The following is an 11652-nucleotide window of genomic DNA, read 5'->3' as shown; positions in this document are numbered from 1 at the left end:
CCACCATGCTACTTCAGTGTCAAACTACTTCCTGTTTCTAATGTTTTATGAATGTTCTCTCACTTTTTGCATGTGGAGCATGCATTTGCATTTGAAGAGATTGTGCTCATTTCACAAAATTTCAGGAGATCAGGCCGGGTTGGTATGGGTGTGAATGTGGCCACAGTAACAATGGAGACAAAGACAACATTGAGAACATGCACTGTATGTACACTTTAATGATAAAAGAATATTAAGACACAAGTTGGAGTCTGTGGATTAGACAGTAAAAAACTCTTTTTAAAAAGACGTTATTGTGATTCTCTCTGTTCCACAGTATGAACAAGGCTCCCGGTGATGGCTGGGTTTCCATTAAGGTGGATGGTAAGAGGTTATTCATTGTATAGTAATCTGTGGTCAATTTTGTAACACAGCATTGGATCCTTTTTCCCTTTTTGATGGTGTGTGGATTTCAGATTTCCTTGAACCTGGAATACAAAATTAAAATTAAAATTAGTTGAGAATGAGAATTTACCCTATATAATTTTACATGCAAATAATCACTCGGAAACACTTAGAACTCTCATTAGAGACCCAAATAAGAAATGATGAGACTATATACATTTTAGGTATATCCATGTTTACATGCACACAATACAGTTACTGTGAATAATTAAATAGCAATAGTTAGATTAAAGCATTTACATGGATTGAAGTAATGCAATCTAGGGCTGGGCGATAATTCAATATTATCGTTTATCGTCTTTCAATGGAATCATATCGTGATGATATGAAGATATTTTGATATTGTGACACATTTCTGCTGTCTAAATTGATGATGACAAGCAAATTTTACTTTGATAAAATGAGATGTAGGAGGTAGGAATATTATTTGAATATTTCTGTTTTGTTTGACATCACACCTAACATCACCATTCGGTTTAATGAGATGAACATTCATTTGATTATTTAACGTGATTTTGCATACATGAACCATATTGTGATATATATTGATATCGAGAAAAATCCTTATGATTATCATGATATTGATTTCAACCATATCGCCCAGCCCTAATGCAATCTCCCCCAAGATCCCAGGTTTACATGGAAATATTTGATTATCAGATTAGTTCATTCAGAGTAGAATGTGATATCAGATCCACTTTGTGGCCATTTTTGATATCAGAGGAAAAATGTCAGATCATTTTGTCAGATTTGTTTGATATTCTTGACATTTTTACAGAACCTTAATAGCAGTTTTATTCTCAGTGTTAGCAGAAAGCAAAAGTTGCTGTTAACGCACTCATGTCTCTCAAGCTTCTACCAGAGGGTGGCAGTGTCTAGTCTAGAAAGCATAAGAAGAAGGGGCGGAGCTACCAACATGTAGTCCCGCCCCAACTTCCAGCTTGCTGATAAAGCTTCTGTTTCTAGCGATGGCAGATGGTGGAAGGAGTGAAAGGCCGATGGATAAATAATTTTCAATCTATTGCCAGCCATTGTCCTCAAATCGATTGATTCTGCACAAATGATGGTCACAAATAGGTAATCTTTTGGGAATTTGGAATTGGAAGAAAAACTGCCACATGTATTCATGAAAATGAATGATTAGGTGGTTGAAGAGTAACTTTGCTCATATTGGTGCCGTTATGAAATACTCACCCTCTCAGTCGGGGGGCCCGTCCACACCAGCCCTGAACCTCCTTGTAAACCACCCTGGACAAAAACTGAAGACAAACAGTCTGTCAGGGCCTGAGCTGGGCACAATCAATGTTTCCTTACAAAACTACAGCACAGCTATACATATATGATTATCAGTCAAAAGTATGCAAAATTGTGCAAAAAGTTGTGGGAATAAGCGGTAATGAGCAGTGCACACAATGCACGTTAAGTAGCTTGGTTTTGGTACATTTTTGGTACAACTGAATAAATGCCATTGCCAAGCTGCTTTTTATGTGTTTGATGAAACAAACCCTTTACATTTTTATATAGATAGCAGTATTATGAAGTTACATGGACTAGAATTTATAACCTCCTCCTCTCCTCTCCTTGTCTCCTCTCTCCTCTCCTCTCCTCTCTCCTTGTCTCCTCTCCTCTCCTCTCTCCTCTCCTTGTCTCCTCTCCTCTCCTCCTCTCCTTGTCTCCTCTCCTCTCCTCTCTCCTCTCCTTTCCTCTCATCCTCTCCTCTCTCCTCTCCTTGTCTCCTCTCCTCTCTCCTCGCCTCTCATCCTCTCCTCGTCTCCTCTCCCCTCTCCTCTCCTCGTCTCCTCTCCCCTCTCCTCTCCTTGTCTCCTCTTCTCCTCTGACTTAGGGTGATTTTGATAGCAAAGAGGGCTACTATAAATTAGCTTAGCTGGCAGCTGTACAGTTAACCTACAGTAACCATGAAGTAGCCTCAAGTTACAGCTTGGAGTTGGGAAATTATTTTCTGTGGTGTATGGCAGTAAATACAAATCAACGCCTGTTCTACATGGCACCAGTTTTGAAAATAGTGCACAGCCAGCAAGTCTAACTAAGGGGCTGTAGTGTTCGAAATCACTAACTATGATTTAACCAAATGAAATTAGGTTTCACTCATCACTATTATCCCCTCACGTACAATGTAGACCAGTGATTCTCAACCTTCTTCATATCAAGGACCCCCAATTTAGTCCACATTAGCGCCACAGACCCCCATTTGACGAGATTTTGTCTCTCAGATGCAAATCTGAGAATATTTTTTATTGTTAGAAATGATTTTATCTGGATTTCTATGACTATCTGTATTGCAGGTAGAGAGAAAACAGAGAAACTATGACCAAAACAGTCATTCTTCTACATTCTCTAATTGTGTTCACTTCTTGTAAATTAAATAATGGTGAAGTTTAACAATTTATCAATTTGCTAGGGACCCCCTGGAACCCCCTCAAGGACCCCTGGTGGTCCCCGGACCCCACGTTGAGAACCACTGGTATAGACAGTTCCACAATTCAATACTAAATCAACAACAACTAAAATGTTCCTATATGGGGCGCTGTGGTCTAATGCCTTTCCCTTCCACATGAAAATGTTTGCGGCACCGTGGTGTACTGAATGAATGCTATTTTTGACCATGACGTTTCAGCCTTGGTGTGTTGTGGTGTAAGAGGACAGAGACTGCAGAGCTGTCTGATGTCCGTATAAATTGCGAATGCGGTGTTACTGACCAGGCAGGCCAAGACGTCAGCAGAGATTAGCATGTAGAAGACGTTGTTCCAGCCGGTCGGAGAAATCACACCGGCTAACAGAGGACCCAGGGCGGCTCCTACAGGAAAACAGATTGGATCATCTCAACACAACTGGACTCATGGCCAAAAATAATTAGCCAACAAACAGAAAACATTAAAACGTGAAGTTCAACGCAGAGGGTTTTAAGGATTTTGGCTCTACTTTATTAAGAGCAATGTTCTCGCTTCCTCTTAAATTGCAAATTAATTGTATTTCCTGAATTGGACATTACTTGATGACCTGGGATTATGTTTTCCCTGGAGCTATTTTATTCCTTGACCATCCAAACATAGGTTAATACATGTTTTAAATCCTATCAGGGGCAGTTCAGCAGATATGGAGGAAAACCCATTTGCTGGTAATGGAGGAAAGAAAAATGCAATGCAATGGCCAGTTGGTGCCATTTTTGGGATGCTGCAAATCTGAAAATCTTGGTATCAAACGTGTACGTGTACATGTATAACTGTACAATTTTGGTGCTTTTATACAAATCTGAATGAGTCATGTACATTTTATGTCACCTGAAGCTCATTTTAAGCAAAACATTTTGAAATTTTGAAAAAAAAAAAAAAAAAGAAATCAAATATAACACATTAAGAAATCCAATCATATGTCTATAGAACAAGTTTACAGCTATCAAACAATGTTTCAGTGCAACCTTCTGGTTTTTGTTGATTTTGTTTTGTACAATTAAATGATGAATATTAAGTTTTGTTCATTTATTATACAACCCCAAATACATTCCTTTTAAAACTCTTATCTTATGCAATTTAAATATTAAAAATATAATAATTTATAGCAACAAAAACATGTTTTGACGTGACAAGATAAGAGATTCATTGTCTGTACTCGCTTATTAAGTGCATCTGACGGAGGTGACAGAGATCTTACAGCAGGTAATGTTGTAATGCCTTGTCTGAATTAATACTGATATTAAAATATAATATCTGGGAGTATCTAGTCCATATTTACAAAGTAAACACCATGTTTTTAGTGGTTACGGGTGTACATCATGTCTCATAATAAGGAAACATTAGGCATATCTGTTAAATATGTGGAAAAAATGGTGAAAAATGTATGTTTACTTTAACGTTAATGAAACATGACAAGACATATTCGTATTTACCATTATGATAAATAATTGTCAAGCCCATAAAAGATGCTTTGGTGATGTTTCAAATTATGTATCGCCACCATCAAACAGAAAACTTGGTGCAAATTCCACATTTTTAAATATGTGTTGTACTAGTTTTAACATTCAAATTGTATTTTCAATTGTATTTTCAACAAGGGCAGCACTTTTTTGTGGGACATATTTTGTCCCAGGTCTCGAGAATCAGTTATGCGCTCTTATGTATTATGCAACATTTAACTTTACCTCCTCAAAAGCAAGACAAGATCAAGATTATCAACCCTTACAGGCATTCCATACATACCTATTGACCCGGTGCCGTCAATAATTGCTGTCACTGTTGACAATGCTCTGGAGTTTCCTCTCAGACTCTCATGTGTTCCCTGTTGCAAGAAAGTTATTCTGTTATATTATTTGTCATCAATCCAGTTCAATGTCAGTCACTAATATTCTTTCTTGCATCACTATCATTTTCCTTTGAGAGAAGTGCTGGGTACATGCATGTGATAACTGTAATGTCAGCTGTGCTGTTTTTCAAAACAATGGAAAGAGGAAAGGAAGTAGGGCTGGGCGATATATCGTATAAAATCGATATCGTGATATGAGACTAGATATCGTCTGGGATTTTGCTTATCGTAATATTACGAAATAACTTAAATGTTACTTCTTCCTGGTCTTAAAGGCTGCGTTACAGCAAAATGATACAATTTTCTTACTTACCGTATTTCCTCTAATATTGGCCCGGGCCTTTATTTACCTTTATATCGTCACATTATCAATCGAGGTATTCGGTCTAAAATATTGTGGTATTTGATTTTGTCAATATCGCCCGGCCCTAAAAGGAAGTTATGCAAAGCTTAACACACGTGCACATACAAACACACCAAACCATCCCGGTAACACTTTACAATAAGGGTCACTAAGTTAAGGGTTAGTTAATGCTTAATAAGGGTTAGTTAATGCTTAATAAGGGTTAGTTAATGCTTAATAAGGGTTAGTTAATAAGGGTTAGTTAATGCTTAATAAGGGTTAGTTAATAAGGGTTAGTTAATGCTTAATAAGCATTAACTAACCCTTAATTAACAGTTAACTAATGTGTAATTTACTAAAGGTGTTCATGTTAACTAAGGGATTAATTTATACATTATTTAATAGTATATAAAGATGACTATTAAATAATGTATAAATTAATACCTTAGTTAACATGAACACCATTAGTAAATGATTACCAGACACATTAGTTAACTGTTAATTAAGGGTTAGTTAATGCTTATTAAGCATTAACTAACCCTTAACTTAGTGACCCTTATTATAAAGTGTTACCACCATCCCTACCAAATGTGTACTCCAAACACACTATGGAGGGAAACTTCATTTAATGAGCACTACGTCTTAAAAAGCTCTGTGCACAAACATTAACTTTAAAGATTTTAACCCTAACCCTCGGGTCCACAACACTGCAATTTTCGGAGACTGTGTTGCTTATGGTTGATGATTTTATGTGACTGCTGAGATGCAGAAGGACAGTGTTAATGGAAAGGGCGGGTACAGACAAACAGTGGCTTTCATAGGGGTTTGCTGCTCTCACCAGGTCAGCAGATACAGCAGTAGTGATGAGGGCGTAGGGTCCGTTCACCAGGGCTCCACACACCAGCAGCATGCCTACATATGCAGAGAAACTGTACAGTAAATTCAGGCTAAATCTACTCATTTCAAATGGAAAATGAATGCATTTGGCCATGCTACAGTCAAATAAATCAGTCTTTTTAAAAATCAATTTCTGACATTACTGGGCATATGACTAATTTTGTCTTTTTATAGAAGAGCAAACCTTGGACTGCCATTTTGAACCTTAATATATTATTCAAAAAATCTTGTGATCTGAGCTCCACAACACGAATTCAGCGTTTCAAGAATTTTAATGTTAAATTGAATCATTTAGGCATCATTTAAATACAAATCCTAGAATGATTCAAAGTTGGAACCCGTACAAAAAAAGTCTTACCAACTGTAGTACCGATGTTCCTTTGCCCAATGTAATTGTAGAGGAAAAGCTAGAATGTAAACAAAACAAATATTCAGAAGATATCACACATTAAACTTGACATAATGTTCACCTCTTAACATCATGCTGACTGAAGAGAAAGCTATGGTGATTATCACACTGCTGCCAAAGGCCTCTCCCACTCTAATGTGAAATACCATCTTGTGTAAGGGGGCCCATCTTAATGCCAATATTGTGCTGAACGTTATTTTTTTTTGTCATACATTTTTTAATTTATTTTTTGTATAATCACATAGACTTGCAGATGCTCCCGTTCTACAATGACAGGAAAACAAAGAAAAATAAGGGGAGATGAACATCCCACTTCTATAATTGGAGAGTGTGTTTGTGTGTCCCACCATGGAGGAGAGGAGAGGAGAGGAGAGGAGAGGAGAGGAGACGAGAGGAGAGGAGAGGAGAGAAGAGGAGAGGAGAGGGGAGGGGAGAGGAGAAGAGAAGAGAAGAGGAGAGGAGATAAGGAGAGGAGAGGGGAGAGGAGTGGAGAGAGGAGAGGAGAGGGGAGAGGAGAGGAGACAAGGAGAGGAGAGGGGAGAGGAGAGGAGAGGAGAGGAGAGAGGAGACAAGGAAAGAAGAGGAGAGGAGGAGAGGAGACAAGGAGAGGAGAGGAGAGAGGAGACAAGGAGAGGAGGAGAGGAAAGAGAAGAGAGGATGAGAGGAGACAAGGAGAGGAGACAAGGAGAGGAGAGGAGAGGAGAGGAGAGAGGAGAGGAGAGAGGAGACAAGGAGAGGAGAGGAGAGAGGAGGAGAGAGGAGAGGAGAGGAGACAAGGAGAGGAGAGGAGAGGAGGAGAGGAGACAATGAGAGGAGACAAGGAGAGGAGAGGAGAGGGGAGAGAGGAGAGGAGCAGAGGAGAAAGGAGAGGAGGAGAGGAGAGAGGAGAGGAGACAAGGAGAGGAGAGGAGGAGAGGAGAGGAGAGGAGAGGAGAGGAAGAGAGGAAAGCAGAGGAGACAAGGAGAGGAGAGGAGACAAGGAGAGGAGAGGAGAGGAGACAAGGAGAGAAGAGGAGGAGAGGAGAGGAGAGGGGAGAGGAGACAAGGAGAGGAGAGGAGGAGAGGAGACAAGGAGAGGAGAGGAGGAGAGGAGAGACGAGTGGAGACAAGGAGAGGAGAGGAGAGCAGGAGAGGAGGAGATTATAAATTCTAGTTATATTAACTGAATATTGGACATACTCCCCACTCTCCACCTATTTTACAACCCATGAGTCTCGGAGCACCAGCTGATTCCCAAGCGTCCTCCACTTTACCCTGACTAAAAGGTCATATATAGGGATTGAGAAGGCTGACTTGACCAGACGGGGTGGTGACTTGGATTGAGCTGCTGTGGAGGCGAGAGGCAGTCTGGATCCAGAGATTAAAGACCCTGGCTGCCCTCGGCCTCAATGTAGAATCTGACCTCAGACCTTTCCGCTAGTTTTCTTGTAGGCTTATTCCTGATGGATTGTTCTACATTTGTTTCCTATAGGTTTAAATGCATGTCTATACTGTGTATGTAGACACTGACTTAATGGACATTATTAACAAATAATTTTGATATTTTTGCTACTCTCTTTTTCTACACTGCTCTTGATGTAAGATTTAATACATTCCTTATTGGGGAATGTATTATTGAATTGCATTATTGAATTCTCTACTGTTATAGACCTACTACTTTTTTCTATTTATATCTAAATTGTATATTCTAATGTTTTTCTACTCCGTGAACCTTTATCTGGTGGTCCCTTGAATACTGCAGACATATGGATGTGACTGGTCTTTCTTGGTGATGAATGGCCTTTTCTAGACACTCTTTTTCTAGGCTCATGCTCATGCTGATTGGCTGATTGCCCCGTATATGTCACTGAGATTATGTGATATTTTATCCTGAAGAAGGCAATATGTGCTGAAACGCTGATCCATAATTTAAAATAAAACTAACGCATCGGTACCCATCATGACTAATGGTAATTCGACAGGTATGACCTCATACGCAATCAAACCAGGAGCCCACCGGTTTGGGGGATGACCTCACAAACTAGGCCAATCCTGCCAGCTGTGGTTTAGTGATTTGATGTATGAGGTTACACTCACCATTGGGGCAGCAGCAAGTAACATGACGCAGCAGGTGGTTCCTCTGCCACCAGTGTAGTCAGACACCAGGCCAGCCATGATGCCTCCTGTAGACACAAAACACACTAAATCAGATGATGGTTTCCTTAAAGTAACAAGGACATAGCGCAGTGAGGGACTGGTCAAAAGTGGGGAAGTTGGATCAAAATAAACATGGAAAGAGAGAAGTAGTGAAGCCCATTGCATATTCAGTGTAGCTGGAGACGCATAAATGGCATAAATGTCTATGGAACAGGATCACATACACCAGTGGTTCTCAATATGGGGTCCGGGGACCACCAGGGGTCCTTGAGGGGGTTCCAGGGGGTCCCCAGCAAATTGATGAATTGTTAAACTTCAGCATTATTTCATTTACAAGAAGTTAACACAGTTAGAGAATGTAGAAGAATGACTGTTTTTGGTCATAGTTTCACTGTTATCTCTCTACCTGCAATACAGATAGTCATGGAATTCTGGACAAAATCATATCTAATGATAAAAAATATTCTCAGATTTGAGTTCGAGAGACAGAATCTTATGAAAATGGGGGTCCGTGGCTCTAATGTGGACTATATTAGGGGTCCTTGATATGAAAAAGGTTGAGAATCACTGACGCTATCAGAGTACAGGGGCCTGTTTCACAAAGCACGATTAGTGGGTTAGCGAGCATATTTTGGGCTTAACCCTGGCTTTTCGGTCTCATGACGGTGGATCACTTTTAAGTGGGGTAAATCACCATGGCATCTTGGGCTGCACAGCTAACCTGCTCCAGAACAGGTTATGTTCAGGCTATCAGATCCAAATATATAACAAGCCTCACCAATCGCCAAAATGGCTTCACCATTCATTGATTATCCCGTTGCTTTTACTGCAAAAATTCCACTTATAATTATATGTTACATCTCGTTTTATCTAGAAGCCAAAGATCTTTGGTTGCATAGTTGAGAGCTGGTATTCTTCCTCTGACCATTGAGGTTGGTCGATTCAAAACAGCACAAACAGGCTGTGTGAGCTGTGTGATTTGGGTGAAGTGGAAAGTGAGTCCCATTTTCTTTTGTACTGTACAAATTATGATGACTTAAGAGGGTTACTGTTCCATGAAATCGTTCGACAAAACCCTGAAATATTCTGGTGTTCAGATGAGCAAAAACTGGAATGGCTGTTGAATTTAAGTTTGCTAACTTTATCTCCAAAGCCTAGAAAAGAAGGCGAGATAGATTGTTTAATTTATATTTATTTTGATTTCTCAGTAACACATAGTAAGCTTCTGTCAGGGATTTAGGAGTTCTGCCCTACTCAATGATGGTCTGAAGATCTGAAGGTGAAAGATGCTTTCGTTTTTTTATTTTCTTTCTCTGTTGTTTGACAATGTAAACGCTGTACTCTGGTCCTGGCTTGTTTGAATTTATGGTGTCTTGTAAGCCTATGTGGGCTGGGCATACAATAATAACATTTCATTCATCCATTCATATAAAACCAGATATGGACAAGTAATAAAATGAACTGTACAGGGAGAGACTGTTGAATTAACAGATAGTCACAAGGGCTCTTTGCAGGACAAGGGTGTATAGCTGACAGAAGTCCTTTAATTTCCCAGATGATTTATCATATCAGAGATATAATAAATGGTTGTAGTGTGTTTCCAGGTTATTTGCTTCTATCAAATTGTAGGTAGCTTACATTAGTTCACTATAGTTATCAATAATTAATCAACTTAACTGTGTGCTGAAATTGTTTCATAGGATTCCCAAGAGTGATTGGTGCTATAGATTGCACCCATATTCCCATGACCACAGCCCTGGGGAACATGAGGCCGACTTTGCAAATAGACAATCTTTTTATAGTCTCAATGTGACAACACGATATTGTAGGGATGAAAAGTATGCCGACCGTGCCTTAGTAGTCACGTTTTACAGGCACATCAAAAATGAATGAGACAAGTTAAGTTCTGGAACTGATTTTAAGATTTTACTGACTATTTTTTAAAGGAATAGTTCACCCAAAAATGAAAATTCTGTCATCATCTCCTCCCCCTCATGCCAGTTGAAACACAGGTGAAGTTTGTCCATATAACACACAGGGAGGCTGCCAGCACAACTCCATAGCAGCCTTCTCCAAAACAACTGAAGTCAGTGGGGACCAGTTCTTCAGAGTTCCAAAAAGACCTACAGTATATTTACACCATCATTTAGAGCAAATCTTAACTACAGCTGATTGATTTGCAACAAATAATGGTGTGTAGGTCTTTCTATTCACAGTGTGATTGTTTGGCTGTTTTTGGTTTGGAACTCTAAAGAACAGGTCCCCATTGACTTCAGTTGTTTTGGAGAAGGCCTAACCCTAACCCTAACCCTAACCCTGGAAACTTTTTATTTCGAGATAAGCTACTTGCTATATTTCCATCCGTAGTCACAGACATAACAGTCATGCACAGCTAGTTGGAAGTGAGATCTTGCGAGATTATGTGATAACCGATCATTAGCATACAAACAGATGACAAAATCATCTGTCAATCAACGGGCTGGAAGCTTACCCATGATTCCTCCTACATCAAATAGCGTTGACATGTCCCCAGCCTGCCTCGCCTCAAAATGTGCTGAAAATCAAAATATATTCACTTTATTACAAATGATATGGTTAAAATGTAAGTATTATATCCTGATCATTGGGTGAATAGAGCGTGTGTGTAAATACTGACCAACATTTGAGATGTAGAGGGGAAGCCAGTACAGGAAGGTATAGCTGACCAACTTGGCGAAGAGTAAACAGAGGGAGAACTCCACCACACCCTGTGTAGGACAAACAGAACGCCACGCTTACTACTGGAATCTTTTCTCATCTCAAAAATTCATCATTATTATTTTTACTATAATAATAATAATCATAATCATAGTATTAGTAGTGGCAGTAGAGGGATTATATGTGAAGAATATATACAGAGTCACTAAATGTTTTTGAAAATGATACATGTAGCACCTTAACACAATATCATACTGGCATTTATGGGGTTAAAAATGATGGAATTAACAGACAGGTTTGCTGAAAGATGGTCACCATTAATACAGGCAATGCCACAACTTTAGTCACCTCTTTTTTCCTATTCTTACTTTTATTTATTTCATTGTATTTATTTTTTATTCTTACTTTA

The 11652-nt window shown here is 39.2% G+C and overlaps 1 protein-coding gene across 1 annotated transcript; it reads right to left on the bottom strand.

The window, feature by feature from the left end:
* Positions 1-200: 200 nt before the first annotated feature.
* On the bottom strand, positions 201-11294 carry LOC139638906 (glucose-6-phosphate exchanger SLC37A2-like). The gene is made up of 9 exons (XM_071512937.1): positions 11203-11294; positions 11038-11100; positions 8487-8572; positions 6360-6408; positions 5943-6016; positions 4659-4737; positions 3162-3259; positions 1639-1703; positions 201-467 (listed from the first exon to the last, which is right to left on the bottom strand). The coding sequence occupies exons 2-9, from the start codon at positions 11069-11071 to the stop codon at positions 452-454; spliced, it is 501 nt and encodes a 166-aa protein (XP_071369038.1). The 5' UTR covers positions 11072-11100; positions 11203-11294; the 3' UTR covers positions 201-451.
* Positions 11295-11652: the final 358 nt, after the last annotated feature.

Source organism: Centroberyx affinis, unplaced genomic scaffold (genome assembly GCF_046629955.1).
Source record: "Centroberyx affinis isolate AG114_WGS23_722 - 3 ecotype Tasmania unplaced genomic scaffold, CSIRO-AGI_Caff_v1 ptg006645l_1, whole genome shotgun sequence".
NCBI classification, from domain to species: Eukaryota; Metazoa; Chordata; class Actinopteri; order Beryciformes; family Berycidae; genus Centroberyx; species Centroberyx affinis.
Note: the sequence above shows the minus strand (reverse complement) of the source record. Positions and strands in the feature narration are given on the sequence as shown.

Excerpts from the sequence above, each read along its gene's own strand:
- LOC139638906 (XM_071512937.1), bottom strand. The coding sequence starts at position 11,071 with ATGTCAACGCTATTTGATGTAGGAGGAATCATGG. Across the intron at positions 4,738-5,942 it reads CTGCTGTATCTGCTGACCTG|GGAACACATGAGAGTCTGAG; the intron begins GTGAGAGCAGCA and ends TTCTTGCAACAG. Across the intron at positions 1,704-3,161 it reads CTGACGTCTTGGCCTGCCTG|TTTTTGTCCAGGGTGGTTTA; the intron begins GTCAGTAACACC and ends GTTTGTCTTCAG.